This window comes from Tamandua tetradactyla, chromosome 12, assembly GCF_023851605.1.
Source record: "Tamandua tetradactyla isolate mTamTet1 chromosome 12, mTamTet1.pri, whole genome shotgun sequence".
In the NCBI taxonomy this organism is placed as follows: Eukaryota; Metazoa; Chordata; class Mammalia; order Pilosa; family Myrmecophagidae; genus Tamandua; species Tamandua tetradactyla.
In genome coordinates this window covers 22,691,629-22,718,203 of record NC_135338.1, presented here as the reverse complement: position 1 = coordinate 22,718,203, position 26,575 = coordinate 22,691,629, and the positions used below count along the sequence as shown (strand labels likewise).

General features: G+C 34.9%; 1 protein-coding gene across 5 annotated transcripts in view; it reads right to left on the bottom strand.

Annotated features, from left to right (window-relative positions):
* The window catches only part of FUT8 (fucosyltransferase 8), a 330,921-nt gene that overhangs the window by 277,664 nt on the left and 26,682 nt on the right, over positions 1–26,575 (bottom strand). For all 5 annotated transcript variants that reach the window (XM_077122732.1, XM_077122728.1, XM_077122731.1 and 2 more), the window contains exon 2: positions 13,906–13,987. In XM_077122732.1, the coding sequence (XP_076978847.1) occupies positions 13,906–13,940 (35 nt within the window). In that variant the 5' untranslated portion in view covers positions 13,941–13,987. The remainder of the gene's footprint in view (positions 1–13,905; positions 13,988–26,575) is intronic.

The following is a 26,575-nucleotide window of genomic DNA, read 5'->3' as shown; positions in this document are numbered from 1 at the left end:
ACCAGTGGGTCAAGGAAGAAATTACAAGAGATATCAGTAAATATCTCAAGGCAAATGAAAATGAAAACACAACATATCAAAACCTATGGAAAGCAGCAAAGGCAGTGCCAAGAGGGAAATTTATTGCCCTAAATGCCTATATCAAAAAAGAACAAAGGGCAAAAATTCAGGAATTAACTGTTCACTTGGCAGAACTGGAGAAAGAACAGCAAACTAATCCCAAAGCAAGCAAAAGGAAAGAAATAACAAAGATTAAAGCAGCATCAAATGAAATTGAGAACATGAAAACATGTGAGAAAATCAATAAAACCAGAAGTTGGTTCTATGAGAAAATCAATAAGATGGATAGGCCCTTAGCAAGATTGACAAAAAGAAGAAGAAAGAGGATGCAAATAAATAAAATCAGAAATGGAAGAGGAGACATAACCACTGACTCCACATAAATAAAGGAGGAAATAACAGGATACTATGAACAACTTTATGCTAATAAATACAACAATGTAGATGAAATGGACAACTTCCTAGAAAGGCATGAACAACCAACTTTGACTCGAGAAGAAATAGATGACCTCAACAAACCAACCACAAGTAAAGAAATTGAATCAGTCATCAAAAAGTTACCCAAAAAGAAAAGTCCAGGACCAGATGGACTTGTGAATTCTACCAAACATTCCAGAAAGAACTAGTACCAATCCTGCTCAAACTCTTCAAAAAAACGGAAGTAGAGGGAAAGCTACCTAATTCATTCTATGAAGCCAACCTCACCCTCATACCAAAACCAGATAAAGATATCACAAAAAAGAGAAAACTACAGACCAATCTCTCTAATGAATATAGATGGAAAAATCTTCAACAAAATTCTAGCAAATCGAATCCAGCAACACGTGAAAAGAATTATACATCATGACCAAGCAGGATTCATCCCAGGTATGCAAGGATGGTTCCACATAAGAAAATCAATTAATGCAATACACCATACTAAAAAATCAAAGCAGAAAAATCACATGGTCATCTCAATTGAGCAGAAAAGGCATTTGACAAAATTCAACATCCTTTCCTGTTGAAAACACTTCAAAGGATAGGAATACAAGGAAACTTCCTTAAAATGATATAGGGAATGTATGAAAAACCCACAGCTAATAACATCGTCAATGGGGATAAACTGAAAACTTTCCCCCTAAGATCAGGAACAAGACAAGGATGTCCATTATCACCACTGTGATTCAACATCGTGTTGGAGGTTCTAGCCAGAGCAATTAGACAAGAAAAAGAAATACAAGGCATCAAAATTGGAAAAGAAGAAGTAAAACTATCACTGTTCGCAGATATGATACTATATGTCGAAAACCCTGAAAAATCCACAGCAAAACTACTAGAGCTAATAAACAAGTACACCAAAGTGGCAGGTTACAAGATCAACATTCAAAAATCTGTAGTGTTTCTATACACTACTAATGAACAATCTGAGGGGTAAATCAAGAAACGAATTCCATTTACAATTGCAACTAAAAGAATAAAATACTTAGGAATAAATTTAACTAAAGACACAAAAGACCTACACAAAGAAAACTACAAGAAACTGTTAAAAGAAATCACAGAAGACCTAAATAGATGGAAGGGCATATCGTGTTCATGGACTGGAAGACTAAATATAGTTAAAATGTCAATTCTACATAAACTGATTTACAGATTCAACGCAATACCAATCAAAATCCCAACAACTTACTTTTCAGAAATAGAAAAACCGATAAGCAAATTTATCTGGAAGGGCAGGGTGCCCCGAATTGCTAAAAGTATCTTGAGGGAAAAAAAACGATGCTGGAGGTCTCACGCTGCCGGACTTTAAGGCATATTATGAAGCCACATTGGTCAAAACAGCATGGTACTGGCATAAAGATAGATATATCGACCAATGGAATCGAACAGAGTGTTCAGATATAGACCCTCTCATCTATGGACATTTGATCTTTGATAAGGCAGTCAAGCCAACTCACCTGGGACAGAACAGTCTCTTCAATAATTGGTGCCTAGAGAACTGCCTATCCATATGCAAAAGAATGAAAGAGGACCCATATCTCACACCCTATACAAAAGTTAACTCAAAATGGATCAAAGATCTATACATTAGGTCTAAGACCATAAAACAGTCAGAGGAAAATGTAGGGAAATATCTTATAAATATTATAATTGGAGGCGGTTTTATGGAACTTACACCTAAAACAAGAGCACTGAAGAAAGAAAGAAAGAAATGGGAGCTCCTCAAAATTAAACACTTTTGTGCATCAAAGAACTTCATCAAGAAAGTAAAAAGACAGCCTACACAATGGGAGACAATATTTGGAAATGACATATCAGATAAAGGTCTAGTATCCAGAATTTATAAAGAGATTGTTCAACTCAACAACAGGCAGCCAATCCAATTACAAAATGGGAAAAAGACTTGAACAGACAGCTCTCAGAAGAGGAAATACAAATGGCCAAAAGGCACATGAAGAGATGCTCAACGTCCCTGGCTATTAGAGAAATGCAAATCAAAACCACAATGAGATATCATCTCACACCCACCAGAATGACCATTATCAACAAAACAGAAAATGACAAGTGCTGGAGAGGATGTGGAGAAAGAGGCACACTTATTCACTGTTGGTGGGAATGTCAAATGGTGCAACCGCTGCGATAGACAGTTTGGTGGTTCCTCAAAAAGCTGAATATAGAATTGCCATATGACCCAGCAATACCATTGCTAGGTATCTACTCAGAGGACATAAGGGCAAAGACACAAAGGGACATTTGCACACCAGTTCTTATAGCAGCATTATTTACAATTGCAAAGAGATGGAAACAGCCAAAATGTCCATCAACAGACAAGTGGCTAAACAAACTGTGGTATATACATGTGATGGAATATTATGCAGCTTTAAGACAGAACAAACTTATGAAGTATATAACATGGATGGACCTTGAGAACATTATGCTGAGTGAGACTAGCCAAAAACTAAAGGACAAATACTGTATGGTCCCACTGATGTGAACCGACATTCGAGAATAAACTTAGAATATGTCATTGGTAACAGAGTTCAGCAGGAGTTAGTAACAGGGTAAGATAATGGGTAATTGGAGCTGATGGGATACAGACTGTGCAACAGGACTAGATACAAAAACTCAAGAATGGACAGCACAATAATACCTAATTGTAAAGTAATCATGTTAAAACACTGAATGAAGCTACAACTGAGCTATAGGTTTTTTTTTTTTTACTATTATTATTACTTTTATTTCTTTTCTCTATATTAACATTCTATATCTTTTTCTGTTGTGTTGCTAGTTCTTCTAAACCGATGCAAATGTACTAAGAAACGATGATCATGCATCTATGTGATGACGTTAAGAATTACTGATTGCTTATGTAGAATGGTATGATTTCTAAATGTTGGGTTAATTTCTTTTTTTCCGTTAATTGATAATAAAAAAAAAAAAAAGAGTAGAGGCGAAAAAATGAAAAAGTCTTTTCCAGATAACTGGAAAATAAATGCCAGAAAAAAAAAATATTATAGCCATTAAGTCTATAATACAAGCAGCAATGGATTGCTAAAAACATTTTTTTTTCCAGGTACTTTTCCTTAGCAATAGTCTTATATGTGAGCCGTTCCAATTTTGATTTCCCACAGGAAATCACTGCAAATCTCTTTAAAAATTAAAAAGCCATTACAAATTAAAATGCCATTAAAATAAAAAGAATAGACACTCAGGAAAACATATTAGTTTACTAGACTCCATCACTCCTAAAAGAAATTCACTGAGGATCTCACTCTCTCCTATCCCTCACACTCTAAGTAGCTTTTCAAGATATTCAACCACTTTCAGAAAAGTGCTTCCTGGGGCAAGAAGCCAAATGGTAAGATTGGATTTCAGTAGAGAATCAGGACCAGTTACAAAAGAACACTGAAGTTAAAATATAAAGAAGAATTTCTTAATGGTCATGGATTTCTAGAGACAGAAAAAAAGGGGGGAGGTAGAAATGGAGGTAGAAGAGTGTATTCTTTTGTCTGTACAACACTTATTTTTATTCTTATAAGAGGTTTTGAAAAAATTATGAGATGATATTAACAGTTTCAACCACTATAACACAGCTTGCATTTACCAAACTCAATAGCTGGGATATTTAAATATCCACATGCAGAGATGAACTTAGTAATTTACTTCACATATACACAAAACTCAGCTCAGAATGGAATACAGTTCTAAATGTACAACTTAAAACTTCTCGAAGAAAACATAGGAAAATATCTTCATGACCTTGGGTAGAGTGTGTATATAAGACATCAAAAGCACAATCCAGTAAAGGAAAAAAAAAAAAAAAAAAATATATATATATATATATATATATATATAAAATAAACTTCATAAAAATTAAAAACTTTTACTCTTTAAAAGAACCATTAAGAACATAAATGACAAGTTAGAGATTTGGAGAAAGTATCTGCAAAGCATATATCTGATAACGGACTTGTATCCAGATTTTATAAAGAACGCTTATAACTCAATTAAGAAACAGACAACAGATAGGAATAGGTAATTCACCTAGAAGATACTCAAATGCTAAATAAGCACATGAAAAAATGCAGATCATTAGTCATAAGAAGAATGCAAATTAAAACAACGACATACCACCAGAATGGCTAAAATCAAAAAGATTGACAATAACAAACGATGACAAGGATGTGGAGAAACTGCTGGTAGAAATGGTAAAACCTCTTTGAAAAACCATTTGGAAGTATGCTAGACTGAATCATGTCCCCCACAAAGAGATGTTAAGTTCCTAACCCTCAGTCCTGTGGGCTCTTTGAAAATCCAATTTAGATGAAGCCAAATGAATCAAGGTGAGCCTTAACCCAATATGATTGAAATCTTCATAAGTAAAGAAAAATTTGTATATGGAAGTAGATTATCATTATGCAAGAAAACTGCCATCGTGCCACCACCAGAACACAACAGACTTCAGAGAAAGCATGGCCTGTCAATGTCCCAATTTTGGACTTTTAGCCTTCAATCTGTGAGCCAATAACTTCCTGCTGTTTAAGCCAACCAATCCGTGGTGTTTGTTATAGAAGCCCTGGCAAACTAAGGCAGATATTTTAAAAATTACAAGTATTCTTGCCATTTGATAAAATCATTCCATTCCTCAGTATCTTCACAGCAGAAATAAAAATGGAAGACTTGTACATAAATGCTTATAACAGCATTATGTATAGCTTAAATCCAGAAAACAATACATCAATTTCCATCAGATAGTGAATGGATAAACAAAATGTGTTCTATTCTTTTGATGCAATACTAATGAGAAAAAAAATGTGGCAAAATGCTAAAATTGGTGGATTTGGATATTGGGATTGGGGGACATGGTGGTGGGAGTATGCAGGAGTTCTCTGTAGGCAGTATGTATTATTTTTGTAATTGTCCTGTAAGTGCTAAAGTACTTCTTTCAAGATAAAAAGTCTTTAAAAAAAAAAGGAAAAAAACTACTGCTGAATGCCATAATATGAATAAACCTCAAAAACATGCTAAGTGAAAGAAGCCAGACAGACTCAACAGACTACATATTGTATGATTCCATTCATATGAAATTTCTAGAAATTGAAAAACTATACACACAAAAACCAGATCAGCAGTCATCTGAGGCTGGGCTTTGGAAGCAGGGACTCACTGCAAAGATATAAGATGAAATGTTTGGAAATGCTGGAAATATTCTGTATTGTGGTGATAGTTGCACAATTGTGTAAACTTACTATAACTCATTGAAGTTTACATTTAAAAGGATGAATTTTCTTTTTTTTATTTTAATATTTTATTTAACCCAATTTATCCAAAAAATTCCAAGTGAGATGTTTTATGTTCTTTTTTTTATACTAAATCTTTGATATTTGATATGTATTTTACATTTGGTTGCTTTTTTTTTTCTTTCTTTTTTTTTTTTTTAACATGGGCAGGCACCGGGAATCGAATCCAGGTCCTCTGGCATAGCAGGCGAGCATTCTTGCCTGCTGAGCCACCGTGGCCCACCCATTTGGTTGCTTCTAATTGTGACTTTTAGAAGAGTCATTCTACCTTGTTTTCTCATGCTTAACATCAAAGAAAAAATTTCTCAAAAACTCTCCCTCATCCTTAATTCATTTATTTATAATTATCCATGCCTACCCCTACCAGGTGTTTAGCTTTGTACTGGGTGCTGAGGATACAATGATGAGCAAAACATAAATGATCCTTACTCTCATGGAGCTTAGAACCTACCAGGAACATAAGCTTTAAACAACTAATTGCACAATTAACTTCTTACATTATGTTTCTAAATCTGCTAAGCCTGTACCCAACACAGGACTTTTGTACTTGTGTGGTACACACTTGTCCCAAATATCCCCATAGTTCTGTTTCTCAACAAACCCAGTTCTTAATTCAACTATCACCCTCTCGTTGAAACTTTCCCTTATTTAAATAAAAATAGCACACACCTATCCCTTCCCTGATGTATTTTTCTCTACAACATTTATCCTCATTTGACATACTTTACTTATTTATTTAATATCTATCATCCCTGCTAAAATATAAGTATCATGATACCAATAAATTTTGTCTTCACTGCTTTCACTCAAGAGTCTAAAAACAGTACCTGGAATATAGCAGACAGTAAATACTATTCAATAATGAATGAGTAAGTGTAAAGAAGGAAAGTACAGAATTGTGAGAATATAAAAGGAAAAACAAGCCATTAATGTCATTCAGACTAATACAATGTTCTTATCTATATACATATATATATCTTCAAGTAACAACTTAATGTATCAATTATAAGTGCTATAATTCATGTATATAATATTAATTAAAGCTTTTTTCACTTTTTCTAGAACTCCTGTCTTTTAAATTATTTCTAATAAATTAAAACATTTATAATAGTATGCCTTATTGCTAAAAATGTTTTATATAGATATATTTTTATACTAGAAAATATTTTATTAAAAAATATAATATTTTTATATTAGAAAGGAGTCAACATCCAACAAAATGATTAATTCTCTATTTTATAAGCTATCTCACACCTTAAAAAATGAAGACAAAAGAGATGTACTTTTCTGCCATATTCACTGAACTGTAACAAGTATCTTATTTTTTTTTGAGAAATGAAAAAATAAAAGGAAGAGGAAATTTAAATTCACCCTCTAACATTTATGGTCTAATGTCTTTGCTGCATATGTTAACAGTTTCTAAAGATTTCATAGAATCATGGCACTTTAAGCTAAATATCTAAAAAGAAAAAATAATTGTTTCAAAGTTCATTATGATAGTCAAAAGGACTGTGTGGTTAGACAAAACTCTTGTTTTGAAAAGAAATACTTTTATTTTAACCTGAGCAATGATAACCTTCAAAGTTTAATTGTTTAATGATACCATTTAAAGAGATAAACAGATACAGTTTTCAAATTCAATCACATGTTAGAGTCAATACAATCACCTAGAGGATAAAAAATTGAGTTTGCTACATGTCTAGTAAGAAGATTTTGTTATGAGCATTCTATGGGTAGAATGAAATATTTCTTCATGAGTCCATTAATTTCTCCTGATAAGAACAGAAACTTATTGAAAGAAATTAAGAAGAAAATAGAATCACACATTAATAATTTAATATGATCTGTTCTATTATACTGTGAAACCCTAAGACATTGACTAGACAGATAAAAGCAAGAATCCAAAAAATGTCTGCTCTTACTTAAGAAAATCTGTAGTCACACCAAGCAAAAAAGCAGAGAGCCAAAACAAATCTTCAGATAAAAACTGCAGTTCAATCTAGTATTTATTACTAGCTACATCAAAACTAAGGTTTTTTGTTTGTTTGTTTGCATGGGCAGCCACTGGGAATCAAACCCGGGTCTCCGGTATGGCAGGCAAGAATTCTGTCACTGAGCTACTGTCGCACCACCCAAAATTAAGTTTTTAAATGTACAAAAAAGCTGAAGAATTTTCTCAGTTCTCCATCATTTAATTATGTAGATATATCTCTAAGCATCTACAAAAATTCAAAATTACTATAAAACATTTTCCTACCATTACACACTTTCAAGTGTAACTCTTCAATTTAAAACTATATTTTCTGAATATTAAAAGCAAATTTAGGCAGACCATCGTGGCTCAGCAGGTAGAGTTCTCGCCTGCCATGCATGCCAGACAATGTTCTTATCTATATACATATACATCGGGTTCAATTACCAGTGCCTGTCCATGCAAAAAAAAAAGTAAATGGTAAATGTTAAAGACAAATATTTCCTTCTAGATAACTATATTCTTTCAGAAACAGAATGCAAAATTTCTTAATGTAGATATATTTTACTTCCACAGGACAATGGCACATCAACCAGTAATTACGTTTATAGACACCACTATTAAATTCAAAAACTGAATTTATCCAAAAACTTTAGAGTAGCTTTATTTTTTTAATACCCCATAAACAAATGGAATTCATTCTGGAAATGCAAGATTCATTTAACACAAGAAAACCAACCATTTTAACACAATATATTATAAGAATAAAGGACACATCTCAATAAAGACATAGAAAATATTTCACAAAGCCCATTATCTTTCATTATAAGAAATACTCAACAAACTATGTATGGAAGTGAACTTCTTCAACATGACAAATGGAATCTATAAAAAACATACCTAGAATAATTCCAAATGTTCAAAGACTGACAGGTTTACCCCAAGATCATGAAGAAGACAAGGATGCCTCCTCTTTCCATGTCATTCAACATCGCACTGGGGATAATAGCCAGGACAATTGGATAAGAAATATCAAACCGCAACCAGATTGGAAAGAAAAAGGCAAAATTGATCTCTTTTCATGGATGATATGATCTCACTAATAGAAAAATCTAAGGAATCCATTCAAATACTATTAGAACTATTAGAAATAACAAGATCAATTGTTTTTCCATAAACTTGCTATGAACAGTCTAAAATTGAAATTAAAATGCAATTTTATTTATAATAGCATCAAAATTGTTAAGTAATTAAAAATAAATTTAACAAAATCAGTGTAAAACTTGTACTTCATAAATGACAAAATACAGTTGGAGGCAATCAAAAAAAAAATAAGTAAAAAGAAAGATATCCCATGTTTACTGACCAGAAGACTCAATATTGCTAAATATCAACATTCAACATCTACAACACAATCTCAATAAAAATCCCAGCTGGGTTTTTGTAGAAATTTACAAGAGGATTCTAAAATTCATATGGAAATTCAACAATATAATATAGGTAAAATGATCTTGGGAAACAGCAACAAATTTGAACGAATAAAATTTCAAGTTTCAAAATTTCTACAAAATTACAGTAATCAAGAGAGCATGCAACTTGCAAAAGGATAAACACACAGACCAATGGAACAGAATTGAGAGCCCAAAAACAGACCCTTTTATTTATGGTAAACTGATTTTTTTTTTAATATTTTTAAAATTTTTTTATTGTATAACATATATACAAAGCCAAGAAAGAAAAAAGCAATAATTTTCAGAGTCCTCTTCAACAAGTAGTTACAGCTCAGATCCAAGAGGTCTGTCATGGGCTACCATATCATCCTCATCCTTTTTCCTTCTAGCTGCTCCAGAATATAGGAGACTAGAAGGAATAAATATTTTTTTATCATTACAATCGATTTATTTTTTCTTTTTTGTAATAACATATATATACAAAAAAGCAATAAATTCAAAGCACAGCCCAACAATTAGTTATAGAACAGATATCAGAGTTTAGTATGGGTTACAATTCCACAATTTTAGGTTTTATTTCTAGCTGCTCTAAGATACTAGAAATTAAAAGAAATATCAATATAATGATTCAGCAATCATATTCATTTGTTAAACCCTACCTTCTCTGTATAACTACACTATCATCTTTGATCTTTCTATCCCACTCTTTAGAGGTATTTAGGCTATGGCCATTCTAACTTCTTCATGTCGGAAGGGGCTGTCAATAATACGGAGTACGGAGACGGAACTAGCTGATGTTCTGAAGACGTTGGCCCTAGAATAGGTTTATTATTTCAAGGAAACAAGGAAGGAAGGAGGGAGGGAGGAAGATAAATAATCACAGAAATGCATGAAGAATAAAAGAAAGAAAAACTCATCTCCTACAAAGATTATTATTCACTGTTACCATTTGCCCACCATCTCTTGAGACATTTTATACAAATGTAAATAATCTGACATTAAAGGAATCATTCCACAAATTCCATTCTAGAGCCTACGTTGTTTAATTCAATATTAGATAAAGAACATTTTACTATGTTAGTCTATATATGTCATTATTTTTAAGGGCGCCATTGTATTACATTGTATATATTGCCAAAACTTAACTACCTTCTCCATTAATAGATATTTCATTTGCTTCCATTTTTTAAAAATGAAGTTATCTTTAATACAATTGAATGGAACACTTCTCACTAAAATGTCCATACCCCAAATCCATTCCCCACAATATAGACATTCTTTTATTCAAGCATTTTAAGTGCCTATTATGAACCATTCACTATATTGGGTGACGTAAGTTCCAAGAGCGTAGTGACTGGGTCTATTTTAGTTACTGCTTTATCTCTGGTGCTTAATGGAATGTCTGATACAGAATAGACCTTCAAAAATGTATTGAATGAATGAACAACCAGCCTTGTTCATTTATCCTTCATTTCTGCAATTACCTCCTTTTTCAAAAAAACTTCTAACTTTGAAAGTAGTTTCATCTTCATTTTTTCTCAGATTCAGACCTCAAAAACCAAATTTTTTCCCAGTGCCTACCCATACAAAAAAAAAAATTTTACCATGCACAAGACACAAACCGTACTAAATGTTTTGCAAAAATGAAGTCACAGTTTCTACTGCTGAGAGATTTACAGAATCACCAAATTAAGACACTGAAGATTATGAGGAAGAAGTTTATTTTTAGGGCCAGGCCATCACGCAGAGAAATGAATCTATAAATTGTCTTCAGCACTCACAATTCACACTTACCATAGGAAGCCAAATGGATGAATATGGAGAAAACAGTATTACCTTTTGGAAACTCTACTCAGCTGTGTCTAAAATTCTTAAAGTTCTTTTTAAGCTTCAAAACATCATCCAAAAGAAATGTGAACCTCAAAGCCTGTGAGTATGAGCCTACGGTCCCTCAAACATTTCACTGAAAAGAGAAGGTAGGAGCACTCTCATAGTAACCTGGCGTTAAACCCAAAAGGTCCAACTAGTACCACAGAAAAAGCCTAAAAATCCAGTTAAATTGGTAGAATTTATAAAAGACTTATTTTGTTTTTCCTGGAACAAATACTCTGAAAGGGGAAAAAGAGATCTATAGAAATATCAAAATATACCAAGATATTTTTTACTTCAATCAAAGTTTTGTCCTTTAAAACCACTATGAAACAGATGTGCTATGAAACCTCTAGATAGGTGTACTCTGTTTTCTTTCATTTGGATTAAATTAGAATCACCTATTTGTAAAGAATCTTGAGCCATATATAGGTCTTCTTAGCTCATTTATACTTCAACCAGCTACATATATAAGAAATGTATCCACAACAAAGAATTATCCAGCCCAAGGTGAGAATGCATATAGGACATGGAGTTTGGGGAAAGGCCTTTAAGCCACTCTGACAGGATAATGTCATTGGAGAAGACACTTTAGAAGAGTGTCCTGATTCAACTTATATTTTATTATGATCAGACTTCCGTGTAAAATGATAATTTTAGCTGTTTAGTTGAGAATAGACTATAAAAGGGCAAGGAAAATGAATCTATGCTTGAATGTTAAAAAAAACTGGCATGAGGATATGTTGATTACGGTCATATTTGACTATTTTGCCTCCTAAAAAATTTAAGAAGACAGACAAAAATCCTGGAGAGAAGACAGTGGTTTAGATCAGATCTTGTGCATCCCTTCAGCTTCAAAAAGCATATGCTATCAGGTACTATGGTCTTTTTATAAGCACATTTTATCCTTATTAAATTATAAATTCTTCAAAATTAGCATCATGATTTTAAGACTCTTTGCATCCCAAATACTTAGAATACTTACAATATATAACAGGTATTTAATAAATGTTCATTGATATCACTGAAAATAGGCATTTATCTAGTCCATTTAAAATAGAATTTTGTTACCTCAAATATTTTAACAGTTAAAATATATACATATATATGTTGACATATTACTTTTTTAATGACTTGCACAAATAGTAACTTGTAAATGTAGAATTACAGAATAATAATAATAATAAATATTTAATCATCAAGACAACATATTTTCTAAATGGATATGTAAATATTAAATTTCCATAGAGACTTCAACAAAAAAAAGAATAAGAAATCAATTAATAAGAACTAAAATTTACTGGTTATATTTAGTGCTCAATTCTCAGAATAATAAAATTTGCTTCTTTATTCCTAAAATGGCATTATCATACCCTGCACACAATTTTGAGTTTTTAGTTCTAATTCTCCCTGGAGAGAAAACCAATAAAAAATGTGAAACTTGACTTTTGGATGCCAACTCCCAATATTCATTATCCCCATGGAATTAACCTTCATAGAAATTACTTGAAAAACTAATTGTCTAAGTCCAATGTATAGCAGCATTTGCTATTATTAAAGCAAGAAATACAGTTAATTTTTTTTCTAAATCACACAGGAAAACAGCTCATTGCACTTTATATTACTAGATTAAATTTTATCCAACTGAGTTTTAATCTACCTAACCAGAACAATACTGGTTAAGTTTTAAGGTGAAAATAACATCGTATTTACCTTAAGAAATATGAAAACACTGTTAAAATTAGCTCCAAACTTAGCAAGATTATCAGAATTGCCAAACCCAAGGGAACATAACATGATATCTTCACTTTACATATTGTAAATTTTATTTGATTACTTTCTATTTCCACATCTGTGATGCATTAGGTAGAAAAGACCCTTTACATTGAGAACCTTCACAAAATTAGGAGATAGAATTACTATCCTAAGGAATTACTAATAGACTTCTCTTTGGCCAGAGGATAGCTACAGAATTTGACAAATAGGTTTTCTTAGGCAGGTAATGAGGAATAGGATGCGCTACTTGGAAAATGATAAAGAGAATGTTCACAGAAAAACTGGGAAAGGAGGTGACCATAAGTAACAGTGCAAGTTTATATACAAAGCTCCTAGAGAAAACACTATCCACCAAAAAAGCCTGTCAAATGTGAGTGAATATTGAAAACGAACAGAGAACATGCTTTCTGAAAGATAAAAAAGAATGCTATAAATACAAAGTTCCACTCTTAATTTACTAAATATAAAATATATTCCTCAAACTCCCACATTCCTGAAACCTTAAAATAATGTCAATATCTAAGTCAAACTGAGACTTAGTACTTGACATAATGTTTAGCTAAAGTAATAACCAATAAAATAGATATAATTATCAGTTCCAAAGAGATAAAGATATCAAAGTATCAAAAGCAAAACACACAGCAAATAAGACTATGTAGTAGTCATACCAGGTCATTACATATGTAGAAATAAAATATTCACGTGAGAAAGGATACATAAAAGAGGCAAGACAGCCTAGCAGATGTAACACAGAAAAGACTCCTGCTCCATAAAATGCCATGACCTGAGAAAGTCATCACATCATCTCTAGAGGCAGAATATGTCTCAGTGGAATCCTCAGAGGATTAGCCTTCAGAGAATGAGCAATATGCATTAATATATACAGTTCTTTCAGTGTGGGGGAACAACATCTTTCAATAAGAGTTTTATTACTTTTAAAAAGGGAAAAGTTTGCTTTATTAGCAGTTATCCGAACATTAACTGTGAAAAAATGGCTTACCTTCCTTCCCCTAGAATATAAGAAGCAGACCACATGGTATTTCCAGAAGATATTGCTTGAATCTGAGTTATAAAATTACCAACTGTTCAAAAAAAGATAAAAGAAAGGGGAAGAATTAATTATCTAGAAATATACATTTTGTTTGTTGTTAACCTGAAACATTATCTCATGCAAAACCAAAGTGAGGGAGAAAATGGCTTAGTCCTATAGGCCATTCAAATAAGGTACAAGTTCCCATGTTTCAACTCTCCAGCTGTGAAGCAAAAGCTAGACAAATACTTAAAATTACATAATTACTGATCAGTAAATGAGAACAGATTTTTTTTAATTAAGAAACAAAAGGCCCTTTACCACCTGACTTTAATTTTTTTTCCCTGAAAAATAACATGAAAGTTTAGCTAATTTTAAAATGCCCCAAATCAAAAATAAAACAAAATAAAAGGGTTAGGGGGATGTATGTGTCAAAACAGTTCAAGGACAGAAAGTATGTACCAAACCAGAACATATTTATGGTTCCTCATCTGGAATTCAACTCCGTCCAACTGCATAATCAAGTTTGGCAAATTAAAATTTCAGTAATTTTGACAGATTATCTTCTATAAATATTCAACTATACATTCAAGGGTCTCTGTATGCCAATCAAATTTTTTTTTAGGATCCTAAAATGGAGCTCCTTACCCGTGTTATAGGAATCTCCTGAAGCATTAATGCTAATTTTAACTCTCTCACCATAGCTGAAAGAGACCAGTTCTCTATGGGGCCTAAATTTAAAATGTAAGGATAGCATTTTACATTCTTGTAAACATCAACAGACAAAAGTAAAATATCTACAACCTATGAAAATCTAGATTTGTAAAGACAAAAGGAAAGATGGGGGGCAGGGGAAAGGATCTCGAAGGACAGCAACCAAATAAAGAGATCAACTTTAATTCACATGATTAGGTATGCCTTGGTACAGGAAATCCAAATGTTAAGAGCAATTAACTTCATAAATTTAGACTCTGTTCAAAGTTCCATTAAGAAAGGCTAGTATTGGGGGCGGGGCTAAGATGGCGGCTTAGTAAGGTACGTGCGTCTTAGTTCCTCCTCCAAAGCAACTACTAGAGGAACTGAAACAGTGCAGAACAGCTCCCGGGGCCACGGCAGGGAATGGACACACAGCATACCCCAGTCTGGACTGGCTAGTCTGACTGCGAGACTCGGCTGCGGTGAGATCCCCGAGCGGCACGCGATTTCCGGAGCAGCGGCAGCTGTGGCGGCCGGAGCTCCTCCCTCCCTCCTTCCCGGGCCGGCTGAGAGTCTCAGAGAGGCAAGTTTTCCAAGCCGAGGCGGCCGGCGCCCCTCTTTTGCGGGCGGCTTCCTGGTCCGGCTACGAGTCTCAGATCAGAGGGCTACCCAAGTCGCGGTGACCCTCCCCCGCGGGCGGCTTCCTGGTCAGGTGGGGAATTCCACAGGCCGCGGCAGCCGGTGACTGACGCCCCTCCCCCGCGGGCGACTTCCTGGTCCAGTGGCGAATTCCCTGGGCCCGCTGCGGCCAGCGACCAGCCACAGGGTCCCCTCAAGCCGCGGCAGGTGACGCCCACACCACGCGCAGCCCCCCGAACCAACGGAGAGAATTGGATCGGAAATCCCCAGGCCGCGGAGATCCCTTCCAAACACGTGAGACAAACATGTGTCACGAGCACCACCTACTGGGCAGGATAAGAAAAAAGGAACCCAGAGATTTCACAGAAAAATATTACAACCTTGTGGGTCCGACACCCAGGGAAATCTGACTAAATGCCCAGATGCCAGCAGCAGGAGATAACGGTCCACGCTCAGAAGATTGAGAATATGTCCCAGTCAAAGGAACAAACCAATAGTTCAAATGAGATACAAGAGCAGAGACAACTAATGCTGAATATACGAACAGAAATGGAAAACCTCTTCAAAAATGAAATTGATAAATTGAGGGAGGACATGAAGAAGACATGGGCTGAACATAAAGAAGAAACAGAAAAACTGAAAAAACAAATCACAGAGCTTATGGAAGTGAAGGATAAAGTAGAAAAGATGGAAAAAACAATGGATACCTACAATGATAGATTTAAAGAGACAGAAGATAGAATTAGTGATTTGGAGGATGGAACATCTGAATTCCAAAAAGAAACAGAAACTATAGGGAAAAGAATGGAAAAATTTGAACAGGGGATCAGGGAACTCAAGGACAATACGAACCGCACAAATATACGTGTTGTGGGTGTCCCAGAAGGAGAAGAAAAGGGAAAAGGAGGAGAAAAACTAATGGAAGAAATTATCACTGAAAATTTCCCAACTCTTATGAAAGACCTAAAATTACAGATTCAAGAAGTGCAGCGCACCCCAAAGAGATTAGACCCAAATAGGCGTTCTCCAAGACACCTACTAGTTAGAATGTCAGAGGTCAAAGAGAAAGAGAGGATCTTGAAAGCAGCAAGAGAAAAACAATCCATCACATACAAGGGAAACCCAATAAGACTATGTGTAGATTTCTCAGCAGAAACCATGGAAGCTAGAAGACAGTGGGATGATATATTTAAATTACTAAAACAGAAAAACTGTCAACCGAGACTCCTATATCCAGCAAAATTATCCTTCAAAAATGAGGGAGAAATTAAAATATTCTCAGGCAAAAAGTCACTGAGAGAATTTGTGACCAAGAGACCAGCTCTGCAAGAAATACTAAAGGGAGCACTAGAGTCAGATACGAAAAGACAGAAGAGAGAGGTATGGAGAAGAGTGTAGGAAGAAGGAAAATCAGATATGATATATATAATACAAAAGGCAAAATGGTAGAGGAAAATATTATCCAAACAGTAATAACACTAAATGTTAATGGACTGAATTCCCCAATCAAAAGACATAGACTGGCAAAATGGATTTAAAAAAAGGATCCTTCTATATGCTGTCTTCAGGAAACACATCTTAGACCCAAAGATAAACATAGGTTGAAAGTGAAAGGTTGGGAAAAGATATTTCATGCAAATAACAACCAGAAAAGAGCAGGAGTGGCTATACTAATTTCCAACAAATTAGACTTCAAATGTAAAACAGTTAAAAGAGACAAAGAAGGACACTATATACTAATAAAAGGAGCAATTAAACAAGAAGACATAACAATCATAAATATTTACGCACCAAAGCAGAATGCCCCAAAATACGTGAGGAATACACTGCAAACACTGAAAAGGGAAATAGACTCATATACCATAATAGTTGGAGACTTCAATTCACCACTCTCATCAATGGACAGAACATCTAGACAGAGGATCAATAAAGAAATAGAGAATCTGAATATTACTATAAATGAGCTAGACTTAACAGACATTTATAGGATATAACATCCCACAACAACAGGATACACCTTTTTCTCAAGTGCTCATGGATCATTCTCAAAGATAGACCATATGCTGGGTCACAAAGCAAGTCTTAACAAATTTAAAAAGATTGAAATCATACACAACACTTTCTCGGACCATAAAGGAATGAAGTTGAAAATCAATAATAGGCGGAGTGCCAGAAAATTCACAAATACGTGGAGGCTCAACAACACACTCCTAAACAAAGTGGGTCAAAGAAGAAATTGCTAGAGAAATTAGCAAATACCTCGAGGCGAATGAAAATGAAAACACAACATATCAAAACCTATGGGACGCAGCAAAGGCAGGGCTAAGAGGAAAATTTATTGCCCTAAATGCCTATATCAGAAAAGAAGAAAAGGCAAAAATGCAGGAATTAACTGTCCACTTGGAAGAACTGGAGAAAGAACAGCAAACTAATCCCAAAGCAAGCAAAAGGAAAGAAGTAACAAAGATTAGAGCAGAAATAAATGAAATTGAAACATGAAAACAATAGAGAAAATCAATAAGGCCAGAAGTTGGCTCTATGAGAAAATCAATAAGATTGATGGGCCCTTAGCAAGACTGACAAAAAGAAGAAGAGAGAGGATGCAAATAAATAAGATCAGAAATGGAAGAGGAGACATAACTACTGACCTCACAGAAATAAAGGAGGTAATAACAGGATACTATGAACAACTTTACGCTAATAAATACAACAATTTAGAGGAAATGGACGGGTTCCTGGAAAGACATGAACAACCAACTTGGACTCAAGAAGACATAGATGACCTCGACAAACCAATCACAAGTAAAGAAATTGAATTAGTCATTCAAAAGCTTCCTAAAAAGAAAAGTCCAGGACCAGACGGCTTCACATCTGAATTCTATCAAACATTCCAGAAAGAATTAGTATCAACTCTCCTCAAACTCTTCAAAAAAATCGAAGCGGAGGGAAAACTACCTAATTCATTCTATGAAGCCAACATCACCCTCATACCAAAACCAGGCAAAGATATTACAAAAAAAGAAAACTACAGGCCAATCTCTCTAATGAATATAGATGCAAAAATCCTCAATAAAATTCTAGCAAATCATATCCAACAACACATTAAAAGAATTATACATCATGACCAAGTAGGATTCATTCCAGGTATGCAAGGATGGTTCAACATAAGAAAATCAATTAATGTAATACACCATATCAACAAATCAAAGCAGAAAAATCACATGATCATCTCAATTGATGCAGAGAAGGCATGTGACAAGATTCAACATCCTTTCCTGTTGAAAACACTTCAAAGGATAGGAATACAAGGGAACTTCCTTAAAATGATAGAGGGAATATATGAAAAACCCACAGCTAACATCATCCTCAGTGGAGAAAAATTGAAAACTTTCCCCCTAAGATCAGGAACAAGACAAGGATGTCCACTATCACCACTACTATTCAACATTGTGTTGGAGGTTCTAGCCAGAGCAATTAGACAAGAAAAAGAAATACAAGGCATCAAAATTGGAAAGGAAGAAGTAAAACTATCACTGTTTGCAGACGATATGATACTATACGTCGAAAACCCGGAAAAATCCACAACAAAACTACTAGAGCTAATAAATGAGTACAGCAAAGTAGCAGGTTACAAGATCAACATTCAAAAATCTGTAGCGTTTCTATACACTAGCAATGAACAAGCGGAGGGGGAAATCAAGAAACAAATCCCATTTACAATTGTAACTAAAAGAATAAAATACCTAGGAATAAATTTAACAAAAGAGACAAAAAACCTATATAAAGAAAACTACAAAAAACTGTTAAAAGAAATCACAGAAGACCTAAATAGATGGAAGGGCATACCGTGTTCATGGACTGGAAGACTAAATATAGTTAAGATGTCAATCCTACCTAAATTGATTTACAGATTCAATGCAATACCAACCAAAATCCCAACAACTTATTTTTCAGAAATATAAAAACCAATAAGCAAATTTATCTGGAAGGGCAGGGTGCCCCGAATTGCTAAAAACATCTTAAGGAAAAAAAACGAAGCTGGAGGTCTCGCGCTGCCTGACTTTAAGGCATATTATGAAGCCACAGTGGTCAAAACAGCATGGTACTGGCATAAAGATAGATATATCGACCAATGGAATCGAATAGAGTGCTCAGATATAGACCCTCTCATCTATGGACATTTGATCTTTGATAAGGCAGTCAAGCCAACTCACCTGGGACAGAACAGTCTCTTCAATAAATGGTGCCTAGAGAACTGGATATCCATATGCAAAAGAATGAAAGAAGACCCATATCTCACACCCTACACAAAAGTTAACTCAAAATGGATCAAAGATCTAAACATTAGGTCTAAGACCATAAAACAGTTAGAGGAAAATGTAGGGAGATATCTTATGAATCTTACAATTGGAGGCGGTTTTATGGACCTTAAACCTAAAGCAAGAGCACTGAAGAAGGAAATAAATAAATGGGAACTCCTCAAAATTAAACACTTTTGTGCATCAAAGAACTTCATCAAGAAAGTAGAAAGACAGCCTACACAATGGGAAACAATATTTGGAAATGACATATCAGATAAAGGTCTAGTATCCAGAATTTATAAAGAGATTGTTCGACTCAACGACAAAAAGACAGCCAACCCAATTACAAAATGGCAAAAAGACTTGAACAGACACCTCTCAGAAGAGGAAATACAAATGGCCAAAAGGCACATGAAGAGATGCTCAATGTCCCTGGCCATTAGAGAAATGCAAATCAAAACCACAATGAGATATCATCTCACACCCACCAGAATGGCCATTATCAACAAAACAGAAAATGCCAAGTGCTGGAGAGGATGCGGAGAAAGAGGCACACTTATCCACTGTTGGTGGGAATGCCAAATGGTGCAACCACTGTGGAAAACAGTTTGGCGGTTCCTCAAAAAGCTGAATATAGAATTGCCATACGACCCAGCAATACCATTGCTGGGAATCTACTCAAAGGAATTAAGGGCAAAAACTCAAACAGACATTTGCACACCAATGTTTATAGCAGCGTTATTTACAATTGCAAAGAGATGGAAACAGCCAAAATGTCCATCAACAGACGAGTGGCTAAACAAACTGTGGTATATACATACGATGGAATATTATGCAGCTTTAAGGCAGGATAAAATTATGTAGCATGTAATAACATGGATGGACCTAGAGAACATTATGCTGAGTGAGTCTAGCCAAAAACTAAAAGACAAATACTGTATGGTCCCAATGATGTGAATCGACATTCGAGAATAAACTTGGAATATGTCATTGGTAACAGAGTTCAGCAGGAGTTAGAAACAGGGTAAGATAATGGGTACTTGGAGCTGATGGGATACAGACTGTGCAACAGGACTAGATACAAAAACTCAAAAATGGACAGCACAATAATACCTAATTGTAAAGTAATCATGTTAAAACACTGAATGAAGCTGCATCCGAGCTATAGGTTTTTGTTTTGTTTTGTTTTGTTTTGTTTTGTTCTTACTATTATTACTTTTATTTTTTTTCTCTATATTAACATTCTATATCTTTTTTGGTTGTGTTGCTAGTTTGGTATGATTTCTAAATGTTGGGTTAATTTCTTTTTTTCCGTTAATTAATAAAAAAAAAAAAAAGGCTAGTATTTATTTGGCAAGACACTATGTTTGAATGACAAGTTTGAGTGCGTGTAAGTGTCAAAAGTAGGAAATACAAATTCAGAGATAGCCCCATTTAATCAGGAGCAATAATGGTTTTAATGAAGGCAAGACATCTATGCATGAATTTGCTAATTGTTTTTCTTACTATCCTATCCCTCATTAGACAATTCCCCTTACTGCACAATTACTGAAAACCCTCAGATCTTTCAGGAAAACCACACATGATAGGCATGCCTCCGAATCCAGGGCAGAATGCAATTGTGAAAGAAAAGTCAACTTATTCAAAGGAATATGCCTCACTGGTCCCACCTTGACAGAAATGGCTATTAAATACTTCTCCTAAGATTGTTCAAAATATTTCTACAAAGTTAGGTAGGATTGCAAGAAACTCTTTACCATCACTTACCAAACAACCACACAAATCAAGGTCCAACAGAGGGTCCAAGACCATTGGTTTTTAAAGGAAGAAAATCTGTGGTCTAGGGACCAAAAGCTTCAGCCTCCCCTTGGGAGCTTGTTAGAAATGAAGAATCACAGAACCCACCAGGGACATATTAAATCAGAATCTGCATTTAAATAAAATCCCCCAAGTGATTCACATGCACATTAAAATTTAAGAAGCACTGGGGGAAGGGAGATTTTAGAATAAAAGAAGGTACAATTGCCTGTTCAAACAAGATCGGCTCCCATTGAGTACTATTATTTGACCAAATGGCAGCCAATATTTAACTTCTGGCTTATAGGATCATTACCCCTGCCATAATTTTTTACAGTTTAAATAAAGGCTCTTGGAAAATAAAAATCCTTCAAATGATAAATGAACGAATATCTAATGATTAAATTTCAAGTCCCAAGAAAGGGCGAGACAGAACAATCTTAGAGCAACTGGTCCTGTCATACACCAAATTAAAAAAAAAAAAAAAACTTCTTTCCTTCAGGTCCTAGAGGCTAGGAAAGATAGCAAAGGCCTATGCTATCATGTAACCAGAAGAGCTGGTCCTCAGCCCCAAATCTACCCTTTAATACACATCTCTGTAAGGCTGGGGATAGAATTCTACAAACTATTTTTCTCTTTTGCCAATTGGCTTCCCGTTATCACCAATAAGGGCACTAGAGGGTGAATGCATGGTTTTCCTGTCAGCAACACCCTAGCACAGGTCCTCCATACAAGCAGTAAAGTTGGTGACAGCTGACAGCTTTTTGCAACACTCTCAGAAGTACCCTTCTGAAGTACCAGCAGCAAACAGGAGTACCCCTTCATCAGAGATTTGAGCCCCAACTCTCTGGGACCCCTCTTCTTTGTTCCCCCAGCCCTAGGGATGGTAGCTCCTTCCTGTAATTACACTCTGTTACCTTAGTGTTCCCCTTTTGCTTTTTCATTTCTCTAGCATACATATATCCCATTACTTATACTAAATTTTCTTCATTGAGATATCTAATGTGCATTTTTTCCTGCCGGGATCCTAACTTCCACCATACATCATGGCTAGATAGAATAAAGTTCAGCATAACCTTGATCTTAATAGGAAAAACTGCTTTCCAAAAAGATGACAGTTCATGAGAAATTATTTACTGCATCTCTACAAAAATAGATGCAAGATGGGAAATGGATATATGAAGGGCAGCTGAAAAAGAAATGAGGGACCACAACCTAAGAGAGCAACATATTGAAACAACCACCACCAGTAACATAAATTAATAATAATGATCCCCACCACCCCATGCCAGAGACCTAGTTTAGGTGGTCTGAGATAGAACCCAGGCATATTTCAAAAAACAAAAACAAAAAGCCATCCCAAACTTTACAATGTACCAACGGTAGGAACTGAAAACCACCTAATGGAATATTATAACTTTTCTAGTCAAGGTATAATCTAAAGACTAGCTACATCCAGATTACCTGGGGAGCTCATTAGAAAGGCAGTATATTAAGCCTTATCCCAGAGATAAATAACATCATTCCAGGACTACTAAACCAGAATCTGCATGTTAACAAGATCTGTGAGTGATACCTATGCACATTAATGTCTGAGATACACTGTTCTATAACTGCTTGAGAAAGGTATGTGTGTGCACGTGTGGAGGCATACACAGGCCAAAATCCAGCCTAAAAAATAACTAAGTTGAATTTTTCAGAAGTTATCAATGTAAAATTATTTTACTTTAGAAATTGGTTAAGAGTTTACTGAGAATAACATTTTTGTGGATGAATAATAATTAATATATATTGAGTACATATTATTTGCAGGCATTGTTCTTTACAAACTCATTTAATCCTCAACACATATGTGCTGGTTTGAAAGGATGTATGGACCCTAGAATAGGCATGTTTTAATAAAAATCCCATTTCGTAAGGCAGATTAATACCTATTCAATACTGCATATTTGAATCTGTAATTAGATCATCTCCCTGGAGATGTAACCCAATCAAGAGTGGTTCCTAAACTGGATTAGAGGAGATGTGTCTCCACTCATTTAGGTGGGTCTTGATTGGTTTACTGGAGTCCTATAACAGAGGAAACATTGTGGAGAATGGGAAATCTCTGAGAGAGCAGAGAACGACATAGCCACAAGAAGCAGAATCTACCACCTAGCGAACTATGAAAATGAAGAATGAAGATGCCTCCTGGGGAACACTTCATGAAACAGGAAGCCAAGAGAAAGAGCTAGCAGATGATGCCATGCTCGCCATGTGTCCTTCCAAATGAGAGAGGAACCCTGATTATGTTCGTCATGTGCCATCTCACTTGAGAGAGAAATCTTGAACGTCATTGTCATTCTTGAACCAAGATATCTTTCTCTGGATGCCTTTGATTGGACATTTCTATAGATTTGTTTTAATTGGGACATTTTCTCAGCCTTAGAACTGTAAACTAGCCAATTATTAAATTTCTCTTTCAAAAAGCCAATCCATTACTCGTATATTGCCTTCCGGCAGCTAGCAGACTAGAACAACATAGATATATAAAGTAGATAATTTTATAAGCCCTGAAAACTGAGGCAAGAAAATTATTAAATAAATAACTTTGCTAGTAAGTGGCAAAGCTGAGATTTGAATCCAGACAATGTGGATGAAGACCCTATACTCTTAACCACAAAATGATACCATATTTATGAATTCATCCCAGAACATTCTGAGATCATTTGAAAGAAAGCCTACCATTATTTGTAATGAAAATGCTATAAGAATACAGGGATTATCAGTGTGTTTTCTCTGGTTTTAAAAAAACTCAAAAGAGAGTACTAATAGTGATGTAATTACATCAACCTTGCTATGGGTCTGTGGCTCACCCTTAAAACAAAAGGAGCATAACAGAGAGTACAGTAATTAAAGAGGTTGATTATAATTCCAAGGTTGCAAATATTTGGGGGCATGTGATGGTTAATTTCATGTGTCAACTGGGGTAGGCTAAGGGTTCAAGCTGTTTGGTCAAGCACCCGCCTGATTTAGAAAGACCCAAATGTTGCTTTCTAAATGTGGTGAGGCAGACTTTTAAAAGAGAGTTTCAACAAAGGCTGTCAGTAAAAGGCCTACTATAAGTTTTAATAACACATGTGAATTCTATACATCATAATTTCTATCAAGAATAGCCAAGTTCCCAGAGATAAATAGCATCACTTCACTGGCGAAAAGGCTGAATTTAAAATATACAAAATTATATCCTCTGAATATTTTAAAGTAGAACAATTAATGAGATATTTTAGCTTCACTCAGTTCTAGGATGCTTCTTTGAAAAAAAATTATGCAATACCTTTATTATTAACAATGACAAAGCCCTGCAGCCCTAGTTTCTGAGAATGGACAAAATTATAGATATCTAAAATAGAGTAACTTAAGCCAAAGAGCCAATTAAAGTGGATGCTGCAAACAGGAAGATAGAAGGGTTAAAGAAACCAATACAAAAACTTATTGAAATATGGTCTTCCAAGTCCATAAGTTTAAAATTGAGACTTGAAGCAATTCATTGGTTCCTTTGAGTCAGGTTTCACCTGAAGAACCTAAAGGAGCTATGGTTCGTGCAAAGCACTGTAGACATACAACTTGATTTCCTTAAGAGTAGAGTAAGGCCCTCAAGGAAGCCAGCATAAATAAAACCAAAAATGAACAGTGTTCATAGGGAGCAAGAAAATATTAAAAACACAGAGGCTGAGCATTCCAGATATGATTCTTTCATTAACTCATTTTTTTTTTCTTTGCATGGGCAGGCACTGGGAATCAAACCTGGGTCTCCAGCATGGCAGGTGAGAACTCTGCCACTGAGCCACCATTGCCTGCCCTCATTAACTTTTATGACTAATAAAATGACCCATACCAAAACTACTTGAAGATTCTCATCAGCTTTTAATTATTCATATTAGTTATGAAAATTATATAGTCATTTTTACCTTCTAGTTAGTACCAGAAAACCACTCTTCCCCTCTCCACATAACTTCATGATACCATGTTCTCAATGTGCCTTTCTTTCCCACTTGTTAACAGAAACTACATTATCTGAATAACAAATTTTATAAGCAAAATATGATATACTTATGAAAAATCAAAAATGTATATCAACTATATCAAATAAGTGATACTAACTAAAATATTAACTGAATTTTTAAAATCCCATCTCCTACCCTCATAATAGAGAAAAATCATATTTATCATACACCATGCGTAAAAATTTACATGGAAAAAAATTCACCACTTCCATTACCAATAAAATAGAAAGCTTATTAAATTACAGAAAATTTATTATATTTAAAAATCACTAGAACTATTTTTTAATCATCAGAGAAAATAAATTTAAAAGATGATTCTCAAACTTCATAGTTGTGGTAGTTAGGTTCAGGTGTCAACTTGGCCAGGTGATGATGCCCTATTGTTCCATTGCTGTGGACTTGAATCATTGCAATGCATGTGGAGTTCATCTATGGCTGATGGGTGTGGTCTACTAAGGGGAGTGCCTTCCTCAATGAGGGATGTTTAATTTAATTAGCTGGAGGCTTAAAAGAGAGAGTTCAATGCAGTACAGCCCAAGTAGCTCAGCATACCTCAGTCTCAACACTCACAGCTCAACCCAGACAGCCCCGGGGAAAGCTGTTGGAACCCAGAAGCCAGGAGAAAAAGACAGCAGACTTCGTCCTGTACCTTTCTGTGTAACAGAGAACCTCAGACGAAAGTTAGCTGCCTTTCTTCTGAAGAACTCTAAGTTTGTAACTAAATAAATCCCCTTATATTAAAAACCAATCCATCTCTGATGTGTGGCATTCTGGCAGCTTTGGCAGACTAAAACAATAGTGAATCAGAATTATCTACTGAGCTTGTAAAATTATAGAGTCTGAACCCCATGGCCAGAGATTCTGATGCGCAGATTCAGAGTTTCTGAGGATTAGTCTAAAATGCTTTAATAACTTTTCAGTGATTACCATGTGGATCATCCTAGAACCACTCTTTAATAAACATTTCACCTTCAAACCTGCCAGTTTCCCAAGAAGTCCTGTAGGTCTGATCAGAAAATTCACTCCTATCTTGTGTCTTAGTCTCAACTTCTGATTAAGGTACATTAGGTAATCCAATAATAACTTCATGTCAAGGGTTAGTTTGACTGTCACCATTCCAGCAGAAAATATGAACAGGCAGATTAAAGAATCCAGTCTGAA